The 27,689-nt window shown below is 35.0% G+C and overlaps 1 protein-coding gene across 5 annotated transcripts in view; it reads right to left on the minus strand.

Annotated features, from left to right (window-relative positions):
* Positions 1-27,689, minus strand: part of METTL15 (methyltransferase 15, mitochondrial 12S rRNA N4-cytidine) — a 183,918-nt gene that overhangs the window by 94,143 nt on the left and 62,086 nt on the right. For 4 of the 5 annotated variants that reach the window (XM_070428130.1, XM_070428133.1, XM_070428132.1 and 1 more), the window contains exon 3: positions 5,819-5,955. In XM_070428130.1, coding sequence (XP_070284231.1) covers positions 5,819-5,955 — 137 coding nt within the window. Of the gene's footprint in view, positions 1-5,818; positions 5,956-7,417; positions 7,519-27,689 lie in introns of those variants that run through there. The other variant, XM_070428131.1, reaches the window with a different exon arrangement.

Genomic DNA, 27,689 nt, shown 5'->3' on the forward strand with positions numbered 1-27,689 from the left:
TAGGAGCTAGCGGTCCAGGATTGTGAGAGGGATGTCCGACTGCCGGTTTAGGATCAGGCCTAAACCGGCAGTCGGACACCCCCTGAGGAGTCCTGGATTGGAGAGGGTGCAGGATGGGCTTAGGGGACCCTCCCCCCCCATGCATGAATTTCGTGTGCTGGGCCTCTAGTCTATATATATAAAAGCCTAAGCAACCATTACAACCAGACAACTGTCTGGTAGCTATGATGTGCACTGACCACCAGGGGGCAGACGCTCAACACAGGAGCTGCGCTCTGGTGGTCAGTGTGCTCCATGGCAAATCTGTGGCCAGCCAACATCCCACGGTCCCTCCCCCCGGCCAGCCGACCGACCTTGATTGGCTCCAATTGCCGGCCAGGCCGAGGGACTCCACCTGTGCACGAATTCATTTACTGGGCCTCTAGCACTAGTATACAGTATAATGAAATATTGACAATTAAATAAATAAAATCATTACTACTGATGAAGTGGTGAAATCAGTTCAATATTTTTCTAGATATTACAAATTTACCCCAATGAACACATCTACTTTATAAACTACTGAAAATAATAGCTTATTACATTTTTATAATCTGCTTAAAATTATAGTCAAATGATGGAATCAATTATGACTTTTTTTCTTCATACGTAGCTATATTCTCTAAATTCACTAAGCATATATTATTTCTCAATTTAGGGGAAACATTGTTTTTAAAACATTGTCATCTAACATCCATTTTCCACAGTGGTAAAAATCAGCCAACACCCCACTGCTCCAATTTAAACGTGTTTCCTCTTGTACAATCTTCAGAGGCAATGGGGAAGAGTTTCCATTTTTAAACAACAGGTGATCTGACATGTCATCTTTTCTGAAAGAGCTAAAATGGGTTAGCCTAAAATTCAGCCTTCCTATGAATTGCTTAGTTTTCTGTGAAAATGTTAGTTTCTATTTTTGACTTAAATTTTGACAGAGTAAAGAACATAAGATTTTTCAGGAGAAGAATAAGTTCCTCTTTGACAACAGCAAAATAAATAAATGAAATAAAGAAATGACTATATTTCCTCAAAAGATGTTCACATTGAAATGACAAAATATTTATTTTATTGTACACTTTACTATATAGGTTATAATTACATATGGATTTTTAAGAAGATCATCTATCCAATCTGCCCATCCTTCCAACCAACCAAACAACCAACCATCTATATCCATCCATTATCCCTAGAAATTAATACTGGCCTAAATTTGTGTTTTTCTTTCTCATGCATATTTTTCATGCATATTTTTATACCATAACTACATATGTAGGTATTCATAAATAATATATAGCATTGCTTGGAATTTTCTACTTTACACACATATCAAATATGTGATTATTCCCTATCTAGGTTTGCTTTTTAACCATTGTTTTCTCTTCCAAACTCCCCCTACCATGAATTCCTTCTTTCTCAACTTCTCCATAATTATATATACAAGCAATGCATATACAAAGTCTGTAATAAGTCTAAGGATTTTTTCCTTAGATATTGATTCTTTTATTTATATGGAATAGATTCTAAGCAGGTTATGTATTTTATTTTTATTTTAAAAGATGTCTATGAAAAATGGATGCCTATCCTTTTCCACATATCCTCACTTTCAAAATTATGTTTTTCCAGTCTGAGAAGTGTATTTATATATACCATTATTTTTTATTTCATTTCCCTCATCATTGCTACTGATGTGGAGAATCCTTTTATACCATATCTTCTGTGAATGGCCCTTCCATATCTTTTGTCCATTTTTCAAATTGAATTTTGTTGTCTTACCAATTTTGAAAGAATTCTTATATAACAATATTGATGGGGTTCAGGACACACTACATCAAAATATGGCACCTTGGCATATTGAATATATTAAACTGAAGAAATCTGAGAAACATCACATACAGGAAGAATTTTTTTACCTTTCCCTGAAATAGGTCAACTACCATGTGAGAGATGCCCTCCCTGTACCCAGAGGAAAGAAGCCTCCTTATCTCTGAAGATGAAGGAATGGAAAGAAATCTGAATTAATGTGGCTTGCTAAATTTCCCTCAGTGTACTATACACTTAGCACATACCTTTTGTCCTGCATATTTTTCCATAACTTTCCACCCTTCATCAAACCTAATAATATAAATGCTGAAGTTTAAACATGTCTTGCAGTCTTCATTTACTTATGAAGGCTCCTATCATGTGAAACTCATTAAACATCTTAAAATGCTATTCTCATCTTAATCTGTCTTTTGTTGCAGAGAACAGGAAAACTATATTTTTCCTCCTCTACATTATCTATCCCCTAAATCAAGCATGTCAAACTCAAAGGCTAACATGGGCCAAATAAATAAAGTTTAAGTTTATGTGGGCCGCAAAAACACAAAAGCTTCAATTTTCATAGAAACATAGGTTTATTTCGATAGAGACATGCTGAATACAAAGGGCTGAAATAAATGAGTAATCGTTAACATAAAATAATAGAACATTTTAATAAAAATTAATATTTTTTCTTGAACATTAACTTACCAGACACTGAATAACTGCACAGATTAATAAGCATAACGCAAATAAACCTATTTTTCTTGTTCTCCGAAAGTGAAATATTTCTTTCCTGTTGCGCACACCAAACGTGTCAGTCCAAGACTAATGATGTGGCAATGGGCTGCTAAAATATTCACTGCTAGTATTAGTGGAGAGAAATGGTGCGCCTGCACGTAAGGCGCGTAAGGGAAATAATGCAACACAATTATAATAATCAGTCATTAGCCAACGTTGTAGCTTGTTCTTAATAATTATGTATAACAGGATACTGTAAAAGTTAAGTTACGAAATTTTTATTAAAAACGTTTCTTACATACCATTGTATTGGCTGGGCCACAAAAATATTCGCATGTGGTCCATGGGCCACGAGTTTGACATGCTTGCCCTAAATGACAAATATTTCTTTTCCAAATGAACTGATATTTTGCAATATTACTTTTGCCATATATTTTTTAAAATGTTATATAGTTAGATATTTTATTTACTTTTACATATTTATAATTTCTAATGTTGATTTAAAGTTTCTTACACTCAGATTGTATATACAATATCATCAATTTTCTTTGGGGCTTTTATTTTCATTTTTTCATATATTTTGACTCTATTTGAAAATTATCATTTGACTTTTTTCATTTACAACTGACTTTTTAAAATATATTTTATTGATTTCAGAGAGGAAGGGAGAGGGAGAGATAGAAACATTAATGATGAGACAATCATTGATTGGCTGCCTCCTGCACACCCCCTACTGGGGATCAAGCCCGCAACGCAACCTGGGCATGTGCCCTTGACCGGAATCGAACCTGGGACCCTTCAGTCCACAGACTGATGCTCTACCCACTGAGCCAAACCAGCATGGGCTACAACTGACTTTTAATATTATATTATTTCAGGTGTACAACAAGTGGTTAGAAAATTATATAATTTACAAAGTGATCCCCCCAGTAATTCAAGTACCCATCTGACACAACACATAGTTATTACAATATTTGACTATATTCCCTATGCTGTACTTTACATCAGTAACTTACTTGGATCAACTGGACTAGGAATCATTGCCTTTAGAAACAATAAAATATAAGAAAATTCTATTTATCTATGAGAGTGAAATACAATGGAGAGCTACACTCATTCTACAAATGTTAATGTCATAATCAAGTGGACTCCTAAGATATTTCACAAACATGAATGCCCTACTATAAGATAGTCTTAAAGAACGTGCATCTAAGTTACACTGAAGAATGACAATGAAAGATTAAAAAAAAAAAAGTACCATGCCATTAAGTCATTTCCTCATCTGTTTCTTAGAAGAAAATAACCTGGGATTAAAATAATCAGATGTGATCTTGCAAACAAAAAATGTATATATTTTACATATTAATTGGGAGAATAAATCACACTAATAGATTTGCAAAGTGTTTGAGACCTGAAAGAGGTTGAAAAAGATTATTCTAAAATAGTAATCCAATTTTTATCCTTAGTCTGTGATTAAGCTTTTCCATGCTCATACTTACCAGTATGCTTTCACCAGAGAACTTTTCATAGTTAAGATCTACAACTACTAAAAACTCTAGTTTACATCAAGTCAAAACTTACCTTTGATATCCTCATCAATTTTTTCTTCCTTCCTCCTTTCCCTTTTCCTTTTCTTTTTCCTTTCCTTTTTCCTTCCCTTCCCTTCCCTTCAATTCCCTTCTTTTCTTTCTTTCTTTCTTTCTTTCTTTCTTTCTTTCTTTCTTTCTTTCTTTCTTTCTTTCTTTCTTTCTTTCTTTCTTTCTTTCTTCTTTCTTTCTTTCTTTCTTTCTTTCTTTCTTTCTTTCTTTCTTTCTTTCTTTCTTTTCTTTCTTTTTCTTTCTTTCTCCCTCCCTCCCTCCCTCCCTCCCTCCTTTCTTTCTTTCTTTCTTTCCTTTCTTTCTCCCTCCCTCCCTCCTTTCTTTCTTTCTTTCTTCCTCCCTCCCTCCCTCCCTCCCTCCCTCCTTTCTTTCTTTCTTTCTTTCTTTCTTTCTTTCTTTCTTTCTTTCTTTCCTTCCTTCCTTCCTTCCTTCCTTCCTTTCTTCCTTCCTTTCTTTTTTTCCTTCCTTCCTTCCTTCCTTCCTTCCTTCCTTCCTTCCTTCCTTCCTTCCTATTAATCTTTATTGTTGAAAATATTACACATTTCCCTTTTTCCCTCCATTGACCTCTTCCAGCCACCATACCCCCCCCACCCCCACCCCAGGCCTTCACCTTCCTATTGTCTGCATACATGTGTTATGCATATATGCATATAAGTTCATTGATTGATCTCTTCCCACCCACACTCCCCTGCCTTCCCTCTGATGTTTCATAGTCTGTTTGATGATTCCATGTCTCTTTACTACAATTTCTAGAGCATGAGACAAAAGAACAAGTCCCCATTCCTGGTAATAGCCCTTTAGATAATATTTGGAGATAGTCATCTTAACACCAAGATAGTTTTGTTTTTCAGGCTGGTGGCCTTTAAACAACATAGCATATGTACATAACAATAATTCTAAATTTTTTTCTAAAGGAAAATGGTTTCACCACTTATCAACAATATTTTATATTTTTTAAAATTTCTATAGTGAAAACTCACTAATTCTAACAGAGTAACAAAAAACTCTAAATTTTCCTGTGAATTTCAAATTGCATTCAGAGAAAACAATTGCATTATATTGATGTATGTTACCTCATGAGTTTTGCAGAATTCTCACATACTTATTTATGCCACTAAATTCTTAGAAATTGTAACTCATAAAATTATTTTTTAAACTATGGGTTGTCAAGATATTATTCATGGTTGGATTTCAGCATATAATCAAATTTTAGCCAAAAGTCATTGTTGTGTTTATTCTTATTAATTCAGAAATAATAAATGCATAATATCATTATTTTAAGTGGTACTAGAAACATAATTTACATTAATTCTTTGGGGCAATAAAGGACAGGAAATACTGAAGGGGTGGAAAACCTTTTTTCTGCCAAGGGCCATTTGGATATTTATAACATCTTTCTCAGGCCACATAACATTATCAACTTAAAAATTAGCCTTCTATATTTGGTCAACTATTTAATTAACTTGCAACTAATGCCTTGGCAGTGCCAGAGTAAATGATAAGGCTTGTGGGCCTGATGTTCCCCATCCTTGACTTAGTGGAATGAAGTGTAACATCATACTAGGGAGAAGAAATTCCAAGGTGGTAAACCAAGCTCTGTAAACCTTAGCTCTCAAATTAAATAATTATACAAGAGTAATACTTACGGATACAATTCTGAAAGTTGTTCAGCTATTGCATAAGCTGTTGGGTCTCTGTCTAAAGCATACAGAGTAATATCTGGCTCTTTCTGCAGAATGGCTCTTGTGTGTCCTCCTGAACCAAATGTCATATCTAGAAAAGTCTAACCAACACAGAAAAAGAAAATTTACCACTTAGCTTGAATAAAACTTATTCTTGTTAGCTATCTTAATTTCTAGCAACATATGATTTTCAGAGCTGATAGCAAATACAAAAACAATTATAATTTTTGCCCCGAGTTCAATTTGCTATGCAAGAGACCTGGATCAAATGTGAGTGATCAGTCCAAAAAACTGGTCAGAGGATCAGTAAAATGATAATCTCTGGCACAGGCCGGCCAATTCATGACAAATTTACATTTCACTCCATAAGGTCAAACTGGCCAGTGCTGTGTGCTGCCAGCTTAATGCTTTCCAACACCTGGCTGGTAATGCTGTTTCCAACACTTTCTCATCATTTGGAGATTCCCTACAATTAGTGTGTTTCACTTTTTCTTAATTTCTCTAAATGCCTTAGATTAAACATAAAGATATTCAAGAATACAGTAAGAATATGGTTGTAGGATATTTAAAAATCTAAATATTTAAAAATCTAACCTGGAAAATTGACAAATTAACAAAAATGACTTGGAAAAAAGCCCAAAGCTTAAGTCAAAATGCTTGGGGTAAATTCTAGCTTTGCCACTAAGCAGCTGTATATCTTTGGGTAAGTTACTTAAAATTCCAGTGCCTTTAGATTTCTCCAGGATTTAGGAAGAAAAAGGTCTAGACAAAAGATATCAGCAATATCTATCTAATTTGTAAGGTGACACATAATTTCTCTTCTAAAACAAGATTCTTTTGAGACTGAAAGACATGTCAGTAATAATTTTCCCAGGACAACAGGACATAATGTATGGAGTGCAGATCTTTAAATGCTAAGATCATTCTTGTTACAAAATAAAGTTAATTGAATCTAAATCTACTCCTTGGCTATTTTACTTGGACAGACCATAAAGAAAATGGGTCAGCCTGGCCAGCGCGGCTCAGTGGTTGAGCATCGACCCATGAACCAGGAGGTCATGGTTTGATTCCCAGTCAGGGCACATGCCCTGGTTGCAGGCTTGATCCCCAGTGCAGGGCATGCAGGAGGCAGCTGAACAATGATTCTCTCTAATCACTGATGTTTCTATCTCTCTCTCCCTTTCTCTCTGAAATCAATAAAAATATATTGTAAACAAAAAAAAAAAGTAAAGAAAATGGGTCAGAGTTAAGCAAAAAACAGACTTGACCATAAGAAACATATGAATGAACAAGTTAGTTGGTTATAGCTGATTTTGAAGTAAAGACACCCTCAGCACATCCCCTCAAAGTTATGCTCTCAGATTAACTTGCCTTTTCAATAAGCTTCACTGATACTGTGAAAATAAAAACAATTACATCAACAATATTGAAAACTATGACAAATACAGAAACTATAAACCAGACCATTAAAAATATTTAAAACTTATAACTTTTTTAAAGTCCAAGAAGAGAAATTCTTGTAATAGATTTAAATATTTCCCTGCCCTGAATGCTATAACTTACTTCAGGGAGAGTGTTCGTCAGAAACAAGGAACAATTATGCTTTGATTTTTCCATACTAGCTCCCATGCTGAGTCCCAGCCTCTGATCAAATCCTCAGAAAAGTTAGACTTCTATTTGAAGAATAATGTGGAGGAAATCTTCTGATCAAAATTGAGAAGAGGAGGGATGTAAAATATAAGTGATGTTCATGTGGTAAAAATGTACAAGCACTGCCTTTTAACATAAATGTGTTAACATAACAACCTTGCACTTCTATTACTGTGAGCACAAAAAGCACAGCGACACACATTTTTCATCATTTTAAAAAGTAACTTTAAACCAATCCTAAGTCTTATTATTTGTATGGTTGTTAGGATTACACATTTAAATCTCAAGATCAAATAGTTTCCCTTCCCACTCTGTATACTTATTTTATGCATTTTTAGTGGATAAAAGTCTCCCATCATACTTTATCCCACTTGTAAATTTGGTAGGGGTTTAGCATAATTTAAATAAATAACTTCCAAGGCAAAACTGTAAACCATTTTCTTGCTATGGCCCAATATCAAGCCTTGCTTTAAGTATGGATTTAAACTAAGAGTATATCAAATAAAATAATTTGCATATGATTACTTTATCTCAAGCCAGGAAAAGTCCCAATCAATATTTAAAAGGAAAAATCCTCATCATTAAGAATACTCTGGAAAATGTGAGATGATTATAATTTACATGATTATTTTTTAATATATCATGATTATGCCCTTGGAGATGTACTAACAATCAAGGATGTTTCCATAGGAAAAAAAATCTATTCTTTCCAGTCAAGTGTAACACAAAACAAAACAAAAAGTGGGAGACAAACGGGGATTTATGAAACTACAAGTGAATCCCATTATATGCCTTGGGTTAACAGGTGACTGGAGCCATCAATTTTCATTTTGAAAATTATAATATACATTGCTCATCAAATATAATAGTAAATCACTCAGCATTATAATTGAAAAGGGAGCCAATTAGTTTTCTCTTCTCTTGGTCATTAACTTGACATAAGACCACTTTTTTAAAATTTGTACAAGTTGATAATAAAATAAGAAGACTGGACACATTTTTTTCATAATAAATGTATAAGAACAAATAAATCTCAATGTTTCAAAATGCTCCTGTGTCTCATCTATACATATGTTCAGATGTATATCTTATGCTCTAAACATACATGAAACTCTTTATTTGAAATTACCTGATATAATTTATTTAAAAAACCAAACCCATATTTGATACCAACAGTTTACTCTGGTAATTTCACTTATCACCTGTATGACCCTGATCAAATCATTTTAACTCTCTGAGCTTCAATTGCTTCATCTAAGAAATGGGGATAAAATGCACCCCCCCTATTTAAGCAGCTGGCTGGATAATGAGCTGAGCGAGAATGGACCCAGTACTACCAGAGATTTCCATGACCCTTTTTGATCCCACAGGATCTGCAAAGGTTAGAACAAAAGGCATCTCAGGGAAAACTAAATGTGGTAATTGGCTAGTGACAAGATACAGGGCTTCTGCATAGTTCTGGATGGCGTGTGTGTGTATGTGGGGAGGGGGGTGTAGATAACTGAGACTGATGGCTTCTCAGCACAGGTAGTTGAGGCTCAGAATCAAAATGAAGATGATTTTAAAAAAATACACTAGCATTTAAAAGAATGGGTTCATTAACTATAGTAGGTTCAGCGTACTATAGAAGGTGCTTAATATATATCTAGTGATGATTATGAAGAAAACAATCAGCCTCCATGGTAATTATGATAAAGATAGCAACACTCATTTGTGCTTATGAATTCAGAAATGTTCATCAAGATATAAGACTTATTACCATAGAACCATGTAAAACAATTACAATATGTCCAACTTTTGAGTCATTTAACATCAATGTAGTCCTAATATTACAAATTCATTAATGAACAGAACTTTCCCAGAACACTAATAGTGATCTGTAATTAATAGTGTTTTATAACTAACTCTATATAGTATCACGTTTTTATTTGCTGATCAGCTCTCCTTTACATTTGAAATAGGAAAATGAACATTTATTATTTTAGGTTAGCTCTTTTAAGCAAATACAACTAAATGACATTTTATCCCCAATGGTCTTCTAAATACCATAATAATGATTGGGCTCTACCAGGATGAGTCACACTTGCATAGTTGAGCTATAGTTGTGGATCTGATATGGACAAGGTACAGACACAGAATTTCAGAGCTCAAAAAGATATAACAGACTATTTATTCCACCCCCTCATCTTACTTATGAGGAGACCAAGGCCCGAGGAGGGTAGCTGATAGCTAGTTGAGGGCAAAGCTAATACTAAAACCTAGCTCCTGTGCTCTTCCTACTTCATCTCATAATACTCCCCCACTGATATTATATAATTGCACTGAAATAAAAAAATTCTTCTTTGAAAAGTATTTTTTCTTAGTATGAAGATAGATGTGGCAACTTTGCATCTTTTTAAAACATATTTTTCAATTATAGTTGACATATATTAATTATATGAGTTCCAGGTATACAACATAGTGATTAGACATTTATAGACTTTATGAAGTGATCAACCCATACAAAAAATCCTAGTTTAATTCTATTATTATACATTGCTGTCTTTCTACAGTATACCTAGTACCACACTTTCATACCTCTCCTATGTGACAGACTTTAAGACTTAGCTAAAGATGATACTGAAAGCAGAGACTGACAGAAATCAAGCAATTTGCCCAAGATCATCCTGCACAGACTAGATAATTAGATATTTTTTCCAATCCAACAGTTCTAATCACTGAAACTTTTACACTGGAATAACATTGCTACAATAGGACACAAAAACATTTTTAGCCATGAATAGTACAAGGGCAGATCTTCAAATTTCATTTTCCTAATGTTGATTAGTCATTTCCAATCTGTGTGAGACTTTTAATAGTAAGTTCTCATCTGAATTTGGAAACAATATGGTCTGGTTTCACTTTAAAATTTCTTCCTATGAATATTTTCTTTTCTGGAAATCACTCATTTTGATTTTTAGAATTAAAGTACTTTTGAAAATTTTAAAACTTCACCTATATGCAACTACTAGTTTCATTTTGAAATATAAAAATGTCTCAGCTCTTTACTTAACTTAGATATTTCCCCTGGGGTGATTAAATTAAAATGTACGGCATTAATTAATAATCTGTATATTTACTGACCATTCAGTACCGCTTAGGCTATGGAGGTAATACAAAGATATTACATTATGGGCCTTCCCAGTTTGGTGAGGAAATTTAGACATGCACATAAATAACTACCAGTAAAAAGAAATCAACAATATAAGAAAGGCATATATGACATTTTATAAGACTAAAAAATAGATATTTATTTTAATGAGTAGTGAGGTGAATAAATTAAAATAGGTTATAATTCAGCTGGGCCTTGCAGGCTGGGCAGAACTAGGGACTCATCCTTTCGTTTTACTCTCCATATCCAGTTACCAAGTATTGTTGATTTTACCATATAAATAGGTCTTAAATCTTTCCAATCCCATTTTTAATTCAGGTCCCCACATTCTGTGCTTTACTGTTGCAATAGTCTCACAGCTCATGTCTATGCCTGTAATCTCACTTCTAATTCTTCTTGCTACCCTAACAGTATGTCCTTTTCAAAATAAAATTGTAGCATGTAACAATCCTATTTAAACTCCCTCACGGGCTTTTCAAAGCTACATAACAGAATCCAAACTTGTAGGCATAATGGATAATATTCTCCATATTCTGGCTACAGCATTTCTTTCCATCATCATCACTCACTACTCTCAGACGTGAGTTTTACCACATTTTCTCTAGCCACACAGAAGTATGTGCAATTATCAAACATGCCAAACTGCCTTGTGCCTCTCTTCTTTTGTATAGCATTCTATCTTCCTCAAACTTTATTCTCAAATAATTATGATACTCCTACTTTGTCCATCGCTCTATTCTAAGAGTTGGAAATAGTAGGCCAAAATAGAAATGGCTCCTACTTTCACTTCAGCCTGGAGGTCTTAGTATCTTTAATGCACAGCTCTTTCTTTCTAAAATACTCCTCTATCCTCTAAAGAGGTTCACAACGTTCTGGCCCTTTAAATACAGTTCCTCATGTTGTGACCCAACCATAAAATTATTTTCGTTGCTACTTCAAAACTGTAATGTTGCTACTGTTATGAATCATAATGTAAATATCTGATATGCAGGATGGTCTTAGGCGACCCCTGTGAAAGGGTCATTCAACCGCCAAAGGGGTCGTGACCCACAGGTTGAGAACCACTGCAAGATACCCTAAACATCTGTGTCCCTGCTGCCAAAAAATACATGACACATAGAATGTAGTCAATAAGTAGCTAGTGAATAAATAAGTAAATAAAAACAGACTTAAACCTTAGCAAAGTCATAGGAATAGGAAAGGATATGTCATGTATAGGGAGAGCCAGTTGGACTGAAGTCCAGGATTTATTTAAATAAGACAGTGGGAAGGAGAAAAGATAAACAGGGAAAACTTATCAATTTTCTATGTGCCAGATATTGTGCTATTTCTTGTGATATGCTCCCTATTTTAATCCTCATCGTAGCCCTGTGAGATAGACAAACTAAGAAATAATGCTGGAATGATAGTGTGAAGTCAAACTGTAGCAGTCCTAAAAGGCCAGGATGAGTAATTGGCAGCCTATTTGCTAGATAATATAGAGACTTCTTTTCTTAAGTACAAAAATAGTTTAACCACCCACAGTGTTAGACAGATGGTAGGGTGTGAGAACACAGTGGTGACCTGGTGTAGAGCACTCAAGTAAGAGGACACAAAGGCCTGAACTGGCAACCTGAATGGTGAGCAATGACAACTATAACAATGTAGGGTACATTTACTGAGTGCTTATTTCACATCAAATGTAATGCTAACATTTTATCTGCATCATTCACTCATTTTATGAACAGCAATAAACACACACACACATGCACACACATACATGTGCACATACAGTTAACTGAATGTGATTCTCAAAACCACACTGTGAGGTGCGTTACTATTTTATTTTACAGAGGAGAAAGGGTAGATTTAGGGAGGATTAGGTAAATTGTCTGAAGCATAGCTAATAAATGGTGGAGGCAGACTTTAAAAACAATTCTGTCTCCTGAATATGTACTACTTTGCTTTTTCTTATAGACATAGAATAGACTAATTAAATGTGGTCAGTGGAGAAGTGAGAGAAATAAAAAATAATCACAAAGCATGCTATCTGGGTGACTAAGATAACATTTATGGTGCAATTATTATGTGCCAGCACACTATCCTATATATTAAAAGGGTAATATGCAAATTGACCAAATGGCAGAACGACCAAAATACCCCGTGGCCCCTCCCTGCCGGCCAGCCCTGCCCCTGAGAGGGCCCACCCAGCCCGATCAACAGAGGGGCCAGACAGCAAACCGCCTGCCGGCCCTTGCCCTGGCTGGCCTACCCCCGACTGCCCCCATCAGGCAGACCGGCTGGACCCCACCAGTGCACAAATTCATGCACTGTGCCTCAAGTAACTCATATAATAGCCTGTATGATAGATAAAATAATCCCATTTTACAGATGAGTATAGTCAAGCCATTTACTTAGGAAAACATGAATTGATGGTAAAATTAGAGATAAAGGTAAAAATTAGATAAGCATTTCTTTTCTCTCTCTTTCACACTGCCCTGACAACACACCCCCCCCCCCCCCCCCCCACTTCCCAGATAGTGTTAGAAAGGACAAGAAACAATGTCTTACTCCAGAAGAGAAAACACTAAAAGTATGAGAAGACACAGGCAGCTTGATAGGGAGAACAAAGAGATTTAAAATTTTCATGTGGGAATAAAATAACTCTTTGTAGTAAACTTGAAACAGTGAAGTGAGGGACATTACTGAGCAAAGATTTTGAAAAGAATAATAGCTAAAAAAATTTAAATCCACAAATGTTATGCCATCAATCTACAGTGGGAGCAAGAAGTTTGGTTTCCAAAAATGTTTAAAGAACATTAAGTTCTAATTTTGTGTTTAAAATCTCATATTAATAAAAACATTATATAATAAACACTAAGATAAATAATATTCATTATATATACATATTATATTATGCCACCTTTGGGATTATTGTGGTACACATTTACCAAAAGCAGCGGGGGGGGGGGGGGGGGGTAGTTAAAGGGGCTTTGATGTAATTGCTGAGGCAAATGTTAGCAGAGGCAGATAGTTACTCAAACATGATATGATATGATATATATGATGATGATATGCTATAATGAATATTTTGACAAAAAACTTACTAGAGATATCTGTTTTATAATCACTGAAATGTTTATAATGCTAAGGCAGGTTATTGTTCTACCACTGTGTACTGAATCACTCGGGACTATATCAATGACTTCTCTCAGGCTTTACTTATCTTTTCTGCCTAATCTATTGACAAGTAAACATTTGTCACACTGATGCATTTGTAGACCTGAAATAAATTAGAACATATAACTGTGAACATAGAAAGTCATCAACCTTATAGTCAGCTAACATCCTGAGCAAACATTTTAATCTACGAAACCCACTTATTACTCCCTTGTCAAGGTCCGTTGAGTATCTGCCTGCTACGTGCTTATTTTGTTTAATTTGTAACTATTACATGGGTTTATGTAAAAGGAAAAAATCTAAAAAGAGCATAAAAGTTATATCACAAACAAAACAATGCATTGCAATAAATTTATCTCTTTTCCCACTTTATCAAGAGTATGATGTTACTATGACTCATTCTCCTAAATTCTCAAACATTTCATCTTATAGCTTAAATTCTATCCTATTTACAAAAGAAATCTTTACTTGTCATAACAGAACTCATTTTTAATCTTCTTTATAAAATATGTTCTTCAATTATATTGAATTAAATGATTGCAGTAGTCATCCTTCTTGGCGATGAGTAACTTTTATCTGTACCACGGGATGAATTTCAATCAGAAGTCCCAGCCATGTACAGTGGACTGACATTTGATCAGCTTGCAGATGCAATGGATGAATTAACACAAATAGCTAAAAATAATATGGCATGGCTGATTTCAACAAGCTTTAATTTCACAGAGATCTCTTGTGAGATAACGCCAATATGTCAACATATTTTTAAATAAGAAAATTAGTTTTTATCTGCACCTTCAAGAAATTAGTACAATATATTCTGCACATACTTTCCCATAAACACATTATATAACTACTGAACATGCTAAGTAGGTATTTTCTTCTAAAAATTATCAAACATATAGTTTATAGTAGTTGAAAAAGAATGTGAAAATAATGCAATACCAAGCTCTTTAATCAATGTGTTCAGCAAATATTCTTTGCAAAAAATAATTGGGGGGGGAGGGGAGATGTATGGCACAAATCGTTTTGCTAATGTCAGTCTCAACATGGTTCTAATGTTAAATTCTTATCAGCATTAAAATAAAACCAATGATGGTAAAATTTTCCATTACTTGGCCTTCAAATAACATCATTTCTACGCAAATCATGACTATTATGTGCATACAAGGGCAGGCGAGTAAGAACTTCCATATTCTTTACCTTGTTTGAACATGTAATTCAAGTTTGGACAAGTTTCAGACCCAGAACAGGAAACACTACATCACCATAAAACCTTTGTGTGAAAATGTTAGAAAGTAAAATTTAAGAAGTGAAAAAGTTTCATAGGCAAGTAAGAGGAAAAATAATTAAGAAAGTATCTTTAAAATTATTCAAAATAACTAGAAGAGGCAGGTCCAATGAAATAACTAAATATTTTTACAACAAACTGCTTTGTGACTTTCAAGTATTTTATAAAGTAAAAGACAAGAGACAAATGATGCAGCAGGTTGTAAAAGAAAGAGACTGAGGTAAAAATCTCTGCTTTCTGGTCCAGAATTTATTATTGAATTGTCATAAAAGTTGAGTAAGTTATTTAAGTATTCTGAATCTCAATTTTTCATGTATAAGTAAAGACAAATTACACTGTTCTAGTCCACATCACCAGGTTATAGGGATATAAAAAATAAGACAATATGCAGGAAGAAAAATAAAGAGTGCTCTAGAAATATTACTAATAAAACTCAGTTAAATTAATAAATAATTATTTATAAAACACCTAAATTTCATAATAATTTAGACATATAAAAAATTTCAGGGCTTATAAACTTGAAGAAAGACTAACAAAACCTTTATAAAAGGAGCCTCTCAATCATGTAACACTTCTACAGGGAGAAATTTCACTGAATTTCAAATGCAATAAAAATCATCAATGACATATCTGAAATACGACAATTCCATAATTAGTCTGACTTTGCTATGTCTTAAAACTAAGAAAACATCTTTGAATTATCTTTTAATTCAGCCCAAATTGAAAAAAAATGCCACTTACAACATGATCTTTTAAATAATCTTTCAAGACACATTTTAAAATGTAAATATTATTACTTTTTTTCAATAGAAATAGCTTTAAAGATTTTTTTTATTTCCCTTTAAATTTTTATCACCCTACTAATCATGTTTTCAAGTATGTAAACAACTCCACATAGGAACAATGAAGTTGACAGTGGGACTAACTTAACTACGCTGTTATTCTGCCATATTATTAGGAGCAAAGCATCTATAATTTTACAATTTTCAACTGACTAGGAAGAATTTATACAACTTTCAAAGTGGTAGTTGACTCAAAGGAAGAAATATTCATACTAAAGTCAATTAGCTAATTATCTTGACAGTAACGTAAAAATTATGCATATGTATACATTCTGGATGGAGAACACAATTTTGGAATATAAATTCTGTATGGAGATACAAATTATAAAATATACTCTTAGTTTCCTAATGGAAACTTGAAAAGTCCATTTGGAGAGAGCAAACATACATCAAAAAATGATAAAATAACAAAGAAAACTCCAAACATGCCAAATGCCATTACATGATGTTAATAACGAGTAAACTGTTTTATGGAAGGAAATAATATTCTATGCAGGTATGGTCTGAAAAGTCTCTTTTATCAAAGAAGATGACCCTGAGTGAAACCTGGATTATAACTAATTACAACAGAAGAAATAAATCTAAAGGCAAAGATACTTATTCTTAAATCATTAATTGATTTAATTGTATGCAATACAAAATTTGTAATAAGAAATAAACCAAAAAAAAAAACAAAAAAAACAAAAAAAAAAAAGAAAAAGAAATAAACCAGGTTAAGTGTAAGGTTGTTTAACCTTCCTGAGTCTGGTCTTAGTTATAAAATAGAATCAAAAACACTGGCTTTATAGGGTCATAATAAGGATTAAATGAATTGTGGTACGAAGTTCTTAGAATACTTTCTGGCATGTAATGAGTATAATAAAACAAAAAAAAAAAAATGAAAATACCTACTACTTCCATTGACAAGAAGGAGGAGAATGGATGAGAGCCCACAAACTCAAAGGACTTGTACTGGAGTAATGACATATAGGAAAGGAAAGGTCCTTCCTTATGAGAGAGATGACAGAAGGAAGGCTACCATAAAGTACTCTAAGAACTAACACTTAGTTTAGATACAAGCAATAAACTTGGAAGGAATGTTAAAGTTGTCACAAACTTTTCAAACCAATTCTCATGAAAGAATGATAGCACTAACAAAACAAAAAAAAAGAGGAGATATCTGTTTTTCAGGGAGTCACCATGATCCTCTCAAAATATGACCATCTGAAGCATCAATTTATAAGCAGAGGCATATTTCTTTAGCACCCATAACCATTTCTGATTTATCAATATAACTTTAAGTCTAAATCAGTGACAACAAGGTTTATGTATCAATTCAAGATCACCAGCAGAGAACAGGTCATATTATAGATGGACCCTTTTATTATTACTAAAACAATGGCAAAAATTCATTAGATTCTTTCTATTTGCTAAGCAGAGGGGAGGGTTACTTTACATAACAACTCTACCAGGTAGATGCTGTTATTATGTAGAGAGGTAACTCATCTTAAGGTTTCAGATTACTAAATTACAAAACCACTGGAACTCATGCAGTCTATCCTTTGAGTCTATGCTCTTAATGAAACCTCATGGTTTCCTATAATTTGGTTTTGAATAGCATACATTTCAGATCATGACAGCCCTCTTCTGCTGAGAACATAGTGATGGCTTCTCATTTCACAAATCCCTGCTTCAAAATCTGCCCAGCCCACCTCACCCAACTTGTCGGATTTCATCTTCTACTCCACTACTCCTGGGATCACTCTTTTCCAATTAACAGAGCCTTCTTGCTGTCCCTCACATACTCCTGTCACAAAGCCTTTGCAGTTAGTGTTCCATCTGCCTGCCCCAAGGTAGCCCAGACAGTAAAGGATAGAGCAGTTGCCCTGTTTTCTCTTTAAGTCTTTGCTTAAAAATAATCTTCCTAGTAAGGCTGCCCCAAATAAAACTATAATCCCTTTTCTCATCACCAACAGTCATTTCACACCCCTTCCTGGCTTTACTTTTTCTTCATGGTACTTGATCTAATGTAACATACTCTACTTCAGATCTTTCTTTTTTTATTATATTTACTACAGGCTCAATGCACGAAATTTGTGCAAGAGTAGGCCTTCCTTCCCCCGGCTGCCAGCACCGGCCTCCCGCTGGCACCCTGGACCCTGGCTTCCCTCCAGCCGCTGGCAGACACCCGGGACCTGGACTTCCCTATGGAGGCAGGCACCTGGGAACCAGGCTTCCCCTGCAGCCCCAGCTTCCTCCGAAGGTCATCCAGAAGGACGTCCGGTCTAATATTAAGCTTTTATTATCATAGATTGTCTATGTCCCATCAATTGAAGGCAAGCTCTAAGCCAGCAGATCCACTTTTGTATCTCTAATAGCTGAAACAGTATTGGTCACATAAAAATTAATAAATATTTGTTGAATATTTATGAATAAACAAATGAATACAAATGCATTGATGATAAAACAAATTTTGGTTTCAAAAGAATAAAGGAGAAAAGGGAATAGAAATTAGTATTTACTGAGCATCTGTGTTTGCCAGGAAGTCTACAAGGTGTTTAGCATACATTAACTCACTAAATACTAATCTAATTCTTCTGTGAGGAAGATATTATTTGCCTTATTTTATAGAACAGGAAAGAGACTCTGAAATTAAGCTGCTTTCCCCAAAACAAACTAAAGTAAGTAACGAAGCTAAGGTGTGAACACTGATCTTTTTGATTGAGGGCTACTAAGCTTCCTGCCTCATAGCCAGGATATACACATTTAAAAACATTTCCATGAGTAGGCCTCATCATATTCATATGAAGGGATTCAATTACAGGTAACTTTTCAAATAAATACTACTATGATGATTAGTTTTATGTGTCAACTTGGCTAGGCTATAGTAACCCAGTTATTTCACCAAACGCTAATAAAACATTATCTGTGAAGATACTTGATAAATGCAGTTAACATCTGAAACAAGTTCGACTTCAAGTAAATGAGATTCATCTCTATAATGTATAGAATCAATTAAAAGGCCATAAAAGAAAACCTCAGGTTTCCATTAGTAAGAGGAAATGATACCTCAAGATTACAGCACTAATCCTTGCATAAGATGGCAGACTCCCCTACAGATTTCAGACTTGGTGGCCCACACACATTTGTAGCCAAATTCTTAAATAAAACTCTTATGTGTAGCCCTAGCCCAGTGGTCGGCAAACCACGGCTCCTGAGCCACATGTGGCTCTTTGGTCCCTTGAGTGTGGCTCTTCCACAAAATACCACATGAGGGCACGCACGTACAGTGCGATTGAAACTTCATGGCCCAAGCGCAGAAGTCGGTTTTCGGCCTGGGCGAGTCTATTTTGAAGAAGTGGCATTAGAAGAAGTGGGGGGTGTCGGTGGGTCGGGCGACGGGAGACTCGGAGCAGGAGGGCCATGGGGTACGCAGCGTGGGGGAGGCATGCGCGATTCATGCACAAGTTGAGTGAGCCAGTCAGTCAGCAGTCTCATTGCGCAGTGGTTAGTGCTAGTAGCGTCTGCAAATCGTGTGCGGGTGACAAAAGTACCTACTCGAAGCATAAAGTTACCTGTATTTTTCCAACCAGCTGCAAATCCTACAGGTATTTTTGTGATCAATTTAAGAATTGTAATTCTTTTGTGTTGGTAGCTTTATTATTATAAAATGAAACATTTTTTTGGCTGCCCTGTTTGAGATGGCTACAAAGAAGAAGCAAAGAAAAACGGAAGATGAAAACCGTGATTTTAAAGTTGAATTTAAAGTTGAATGTACCAACCTATATAGTTTAAGTTTAAAAAATTTGGCTCTCAAAAGAAATTTCTATCGTTGTACTGTTGATATTTGGCTCTGTTGACTAATGAGTTTGCCGACCACTGCCCTAGCCGGTTTGGCTCAGTGGATAAAGCAATGGCCTACAGACTGAAGGGTCCCAGATTTGATTCCCTCCAGGGTACATGCTCTGGCTGCGGGCTTGATCCCCAGTAGTGGGTGTGCAGGAAGCAATCGATTCCCTGATGTTGATGTTTCAATCATCATTGATGTTTCTATCTCGCTCTCCCTATCCCTTCTCTGAAAGCAATAAAAATAAAATTTAGAAAAGAAACTCTTAAAATATATAACATACTAAAAGCCCAGGGCACGAAATTCGTGGAGGGTGGGGGGGTGTCCCTTAACCCGGCCTGTACCCTCTCCAATCTGGGACCCATTGGGGGATGTCTGATTGCCGGCATTCGAATATCCCTCTCACAATCTGGTACGGCTGGCTCCTAACCGCTCGCCTGCCTGACTGCCTGCCTGATCACCCCCTAACCGCTCCCCTCCCAGCCCGATCACCCCGAACTGCCCTCCCCTGCCAGCCTGATCGCCCTCAACTGCCCTCCCCTGCTGACCCAATCGCCCCCAACTGCCCTCCTCTGCTGGCCTGATCGTACCCAACTGTCCTCCCCTGCAGGCCTGGTCGCCCCCAACTGCCTTCCTTTGCAGGCATGGTTGCCCCCAGCTGCCCTCCTTTGCAGGCCTGGTCGCCCCCAACTACCCTCCCCTGCAGGCATGGTCACCCCCAACTGCCCTCCCCTGCAGGCCTGGTCGCCCCTAATTGCCCTCCCCCGCAGGCCTGATCCTCCCCAACTCCCTTCTCTTGCTGGCCTGTACACACCCAACTGCCCTCCACTGCAGGCCTGATTGCCCCCAACTGTTCTCCCCTGCTGGCCTTTTTGCACCAACTGCCCTCCCCTGCCAGCCTGATCACCCACAATTGCCCTCTCCTGCCGGCCATCATGTGGCGGCCATCTTGTGATGACTCGGGGGAGGCCATCTTGTGACGACGTTGTGCGACGCCACCCAAGCTTTTATTATATAGGAGTGATCCTGTTTTTCAGGAGAAAATTGACTGTTACAAATATTGCCTAAATGTATGAAATCATAGGTAGAGCAAAGCAGAAACTCCAGATGTAGATTATGCATATAACAGGTGATAAACATTTGTTAAGTATAGGTGAACAAATATGTGGCTTACTTACAGAAAAGGGAAGAGAGGACGACTATAAAATCCTTAAAGAAAACATTGTAAGGAAAAGCTGTTTAAATAAACTTTAGATTGGTATTAAATGAGGATCGTGTTTAATTTTTATAGTGTTGTTAAAACCACATGGGTGCACTCAAGAACACTGAAAATGGAGTTATCAAAAGGGGTTGATTTAGAAGAGGATCTCTACATGACCTTGGAAAAATCATTTAAAAGGTGTCTTAATAGTGTTGTGTGAAATAAAGAGATAATTCATGTGAAAATAACTTGTATTCTATAGATCACTACACAAATATTATTTTGCCATTAAATATTTTATAGTGACAATAATAGCATGACATCTACTTGTAACTCTATTGCAAATGTGTTGAGAAATACTATTTTTCAAAACACCAGAGATCAAAAACCAGAAAAGAAGTCAGGCAATCACTGGGAATCCCAAAGTCTAGATCACGGTCCTGGTTCTTGAACAGTTCATGAAACCTATGTTGTGTGTCTCCTGTTCTTCCTCCAATTATGATCACCCTACACCGATTCAAAAGTATGGCTGGAGTACTTGAAGCAATAATTGAAAAAATTAGTATTTCAGAGTTACAATGGTATTTAAACACCTAATAGGAGCATTATAGTGGGAACCATTTCAGTTTCTAAACATGCAAACTACTATAAATATATTTTTAAGCACAAGGAGTATATTAGATTAGGATATAAAGGAAATGACTTCTTATCTATATAAGTAGGATTAGTAGGACCGATATAAGCTAATCTTCCCTATATACTTGCTTTCTTCTTTTAAAGTAGTTCTTCTGAGTTATTTCTATATATTATAAAGCAACCAAAAAGTTCAATATTTTCAATTCATTCTAAATTAGATCTTCTTAAATCATTCCTTCTGGATTTAAGGAGGAAAGAATATTAAGTTAGGGGAAATGTCAATTTTTCTAATCATTCTTTCAACCTCACCTAAAATTAAACTCCTACCCTCAATTCTCTATCTCCAATTCTAGAAGTATGTTGCAATAAACATGACTCCAATTAAATTGATAATCACTTAAAGCCTGGAAATCTTTTAATTATGCCAAGTTGTGTATTCCAGAAGGTGTTATCTCTTATTTTCAGTCAATCTCATTTCTATGTTTACAGTGCAAAGTATCAAGCCTATTTATTTGATACATTGTTAAGAGAAGATAACACAAGATAGATAAGATATAAACTTTGAATACCTGATCCTGAAAAGATATACAAATTAGCAAAGAAGTTTAGTTGCCTTGTCTGTTTTAAGTAAAACATAATACCCCAAATAACTTCAGATGATCTGGTTAATCGTTATGAAAAAAGGCTTTAAATATATAAACAATGACATACCAAACAAGTCAGAAGCAGGCTAATGAAAAATAATATTAAAAATTTAGCCCAGATAAAGAAAATTCTTACTCTTGCTAGGAGCAGAAAATTAGGCAGAAAAAAAAATCAGCATTTTCTGTTAATTAGCTAAGATATTTTACTGTTAAAATACAGTGGTAAGCTATATTTTCTGACTTAGTTTTCACAATAGTCTTAAAAATAAATCAACCTTGACTTTCAGGAGTTTAATTTCAGACATGCAATTGTTGTTACTTCTTAAAATATTCTGTGTCAAAAGAACTCTTCTATATGTCACCACTTGCTTTTATATACTTGAAGTTCATAATTAAACAGTAGAGTACTAACCACAAAACCTGAAATATAGCACAGGTTTAAAAAGTTTTTTTTTAAGTTCTAAAAAAGAATACTGACTAACTTCTCTAGTAAAAATATTTCTTGATAAAAAGATACAGCACTTAAAGGTAAATTTATGTTAACATAAAGCATAAATAACATATAATCTTTCCCAGGTTTTTTTCTAAGTCTCCCAATTTTAGTTAAATATTGAATTCTCAAGAATATCCCATATAGTACTATATATAACAAAAAGAGGGGGGAAGCAATTTGAATTTCCCTGACACCCAAACCAAAGACATTATAAGAAAACTTACACAAATTTTATCAACTTATGTAGACTAAATGTTTGCTTTAAAATTTCAGATGAAACTTTACAAGCACTATCACCAATGTTAAATCCTTAAGCCAAGTGTACCAACATTCATGCTGGTTCAGTTCTATAAGCAATTTATAACTTCAGGGGTAACTATAAAAGATAAACCTTATTATGATAATAATATAAAAGAAGCACCACTTGCCTACACATGTAGTACATGTCTGCTGTCAAAGTTATTATTAGTAGTATCGATGTTATAACTTAATTATGTAGTACAATGTAAATAAAATATAAAATAATGCTCATTAGAGCCAGTCTACATCTATTACTTTGGTTGAACAAATTGTAACTAAAGCAAATGAGCTGTACGTATAACAACTCTTGCCTTAATCCATCATTACAAATGTTAAAAGTTCACTTAATTTTGTTAATAATGTTTCTTTTTGTATTAATTCACATTATAAGGCTACCTAATATAAATGCTGATTCTCTTCTATCATATTTATTCAGGTATCAAAATATATGTAATTCAATAGATAATTACTAAACTTTTCCTGTATATGCATCATGCTAAGCTATTTATATAAAAACTAGAGGCCCAGTGCACGAAATTCATGTACTTGGGGGGAGGGGTTACTCGGCCCAGCCTGTACACTCTTCAATCCGGGAGCCCTCGGGGGATGTCCGACTGCACGTTTAGGCCCAATCACCTGCAGTCAGACATTCCTGTCACAATCCGGGACTTCTGGCTCCTAACTGCTCACCTGCCTGCCAGCCTGATCACCCCTAACCGCCCCTGCCTGCCAGCCTGAACGCCCCCAACTGTCCCCCTTGCCATTCTGGTCACCCTCAACTGCTCCCCCCCGCCGGTCTGGTCACCCCTTACTGCCCCCCTGCCGGACTGGTAGCCCCCAACTGCCCCCCCTGCCGGCCTGGTTGCCCCTAACTGCCCCCCCTGCTGGCCTGGTTGCCCCACACAGCCTGCTGTCCAGTCGTTTAGTCGACCCTCATTAGCCCCCCTGCTGGCCTGGTCACCCATGCACTCTGCTGTCCAGTCGTTGGGTCGTCCCTCACTAACCCCCCTGCCGACTTTGTCGCCCCATGCAGCCTGCTGTCCAGTCGTTTGGTTGTCCCTCACTGACCCCTCTGCCGGCCTTGTCACCCCCTGCAGCCTGCAGCTCAGTCATCCATCTGGTTGTTTTGGTCGTGTTGGGCCCTGGCTTTTTATATATTAGGATGTGGCTATATGATGACTTCAGGCAAGTCACTTTACCTTTTAGGCCTTAATTTTCTCAATGATAAAGCAAGGAAATTTTTTTTTTAAATCTCTTCAAGATCAAATATTCTGTAACTCTAAAAATAGGATCTAAACATAATTGGCTATAAATTTTAAAAAATCTTTGAATTTTAATAAAGTTGAATAGACTTGAAATAACTCTATTATAACAACATAACATGAAGTGAGCTGAAAATTTAAATCCTAAGAGTAAGTAATCAAAAGACTGATAGTTGTTTGAAATAATTATTTTTCCTACAATCTGAAAAAACTTCATTTTTAATCATCACTTATGAAAGTATAAATTATCTTGGTTATTGTGAGCCATGGGGAGCGGAGGGGGTTCATGTGAGAAAAGCATTTTATCCATGATCTAGGATAAATGCAAAAAGAGGTCATCTACTTCCCTTCTCTAAATAAATGGTTACTTTCACAGTAAGAGAACTATTAAGAGAAATTAGAAGTCAGAGATTTCTCTTTATGAGACATAATCTTAAAATCATCAGTAATAAACGGCATTCAGTCAACTTTTGAATAACTATTGATCAAAAAAGTTAAAGCAGTCAATAAAGTATAATCAACATTTAAGAGCAGATCAATTGCATGAACTCAAAATACAGAGCACTGTAGTGGGCTCTAGCAGGAGCCTTGAAAAGAAAAATTATAAATCAATAGCATTGCAAATATATATAAAATCTGTCTCAAAGAACTCTGTAGTAATGGCTTTATAACTAAGTGCTGTTGCAATGAAAACAGTTGCTTGTGATCAATTGGGGAGTCTTTCATTTTATTGAAATTTCCATTAAAATGTTATTTAAACAAAGCATAAAATACTCTTATATGGCATCCTTTTGATATTCTATAAAATATGAGTTTTAATGTACTAGCTATCTAATTGCCACAGGGAACTATCAAATGAAAATTATTCACCCATGGAAGTTTTCTTCTATACACGTTCACCAATTGTATACTTCAACGGATGGAATCAAATTGTTCTCTTTCATTTACTACCATTTGTTCTATGGTTGAGACATTAATAAATTGATCCAGATTTGTTTTAAAAAATAAGAGACCAAGATATAGATATAAGGAGTTTGTAAACAATATAAAAGAATTCAAATTAGAGCTTTAGGAAAAATCCTTGAAGTTATTTCATGGTCTCTTTCTCCACAAATAATATTTGATATTGACTTTAGACATAATCCTATTTTTCTCTATTATGACATTCTGTAGGTTTTGTTGCTTTCTTTGGAAATTAAAAAATGAAGAGACAGAGGATATAATGCCATTAAATTAAACACACAAAAACCTTATTTGGTAGTTCAAGTTATTAGTGACTTTGCAACAAAGTTTATATCTCCCTATTTCAAAATAGTATGAAATTTGGAACTAATGAATCGACAAAAAGTATTTAACATTTTTTGTGGGCTGCTGAGAGAAATGAAAATTCAACAACATATTTACTGGTACAGTATTTCAGACAGTTTATAATATCACCTGTATGCTATATTTTATTACAAGTTAAAATGTGCTCTAGGAAACAAAACAACACTAAAATAAGCTATGTACCTAAATTACACATTGAGAAAAATATGGTAAATATTTCATAAATTTAAACATTAAAAATAAACTAAGATGAATGAGTTACTAAGAAACAAGTTTACATATTTTATACTATCATTTATGTGAACACAGTTTCCAATCAGCAAACACTATTATTTTAAACCAAAAGAAGTTAGTGATGACATTTCCCAATATAAAAAGAGAAAGTAACAGAGAATGGGTATCTATAATTATATCATTTATATTCAGGGAAATTACAATAATAACCATACTTCCAAAGGTATTTTAAAAGATATGGCTCAGCCAAAAGAGTATACAAAAAGCAGCAAGACTCCGAAACTAGGCAGCTGAATATAAATTCAGGTGCATCTTAACATCAGCTGTCACTGCTTATTATGTATCACTTTTTAAAAATCACTTCACACCTTTCTGTTTCTTGTTTCTTTTATACTTCTATTCAATAACTGTTTATTGTTATAAATATCATAAACTAAGAAGTTAACATTTAGGCATGAGTCAGGTTTTTTTTAAAGAGTTGTTTGATATTATTACACTAGAGGCCTAGTGCATGAAATTTGTGCACTTGCGGGGGGAGAGTCCCTCAGCCTGGCCTGCACCCTCTTGCCATCTGGGAGCCCTTGGGGGAGGTGTGACTGCCATGGAGATGGGAGAGGCTCCGCCACCCCCACTGCACTCGCCAGCCATAAGCCTGGCTTCTGGCTGAGCGGTGCTCCTCTTGTGGAAGCACACTGACCACCAGGGGGCAGCTCCTGCATTGAGCATCTGCCCCCTGGTGGTCAGTGCGCATCACAGAGACCGGTTGTTCCACCGTTTGGTCAATTTGCATATTAGCCTATTATTATATAGGATCATTAACTTAATTCATAGTAAATGAATTCCAATAAATGAATATCTGACTTGATATTTTCATCCTTAAATAAAAAAAGATCAAATTTAATTAATACATTTTATCATTTAAAAAAATCACAATAAATTAAATACCATATATCCCTTGGTTTAAGACTTTGTCAGAATATTAAAATATCTTTCCAATGATAGCTTTGAATTTATGTTAAAAAAACTTATACGATTCATATATTGCTTGATGAACCATATGCCAGAAATGGGTGGAATCAACTATGATATGTCCCAAAATGTCTTTCCATTTAAAAAGTTAACTGGATAAAATTTTGTGATATAGTATTCATTATTATTTTCAAATGCCATAAGTACTAAGGTAACAGAAAAAGCTACTTAATTGGTAAAATGGTTTATTTCCAAAATATGCAATTAAAGATTAACCAATATGAGTATGTTTTCAGATTCCAACACCTAAATCTATCCAAGGAATCTCCTTGCTTTTGATATATATCCTCTTGCTAAAAATAAATTTTAAATGTTATATGACTGTGGTGATGGGTAAAATTAAGACACTAAAGGCAATTACTAAAGACAAATACATATACTGTATTTTTTTAAAAATTATACATAGAATTATTATCTAACTAAATATTACCAACCTTGAAGGATTTAAAATTTTTCCACACTGTAAACCCTGATATTTTCACCTACGGTATAGGTACTATGTATTATTGTATTTAATGAAAAACTAGGCAATTATGGTTATTTATAATTAAATATAGTAGGCTTTGTCAAACGTGTTTTCATATCAAGGGGTAAACCAGTAAACAATTTTTATTACACATATAAAATCCAAATTCATAAAATTACCCTTCCCATAAATCAATCAGTAATAACACTGAAAAGATTATTAAGATTTATACAAAGAAAAAGAAACTTTAAGCATATAAACATTTAAAAAATCGATTTTTTTTGTTGACTGTAAAGTATTTCACAATTATTGACAAAAATACAGAATT

This window comes from Myotis yumanensis, unplaced genomic scaffold, assembly GCF_028538775.1.
Source record: "Myotis yumanensis isolate MYYU_CA2020_CCGP unplaced genomic scaffold, mMyoYum1.0.hap1 SCAF_10, whole genome shotgun sequence".
Classification (NCBI taxonomy): Eukaryota; Metazoa; Chordata; class Mammalia; order Chiroptera; family Vespertilionidae; genus Myotis; species Myotis yumanensis.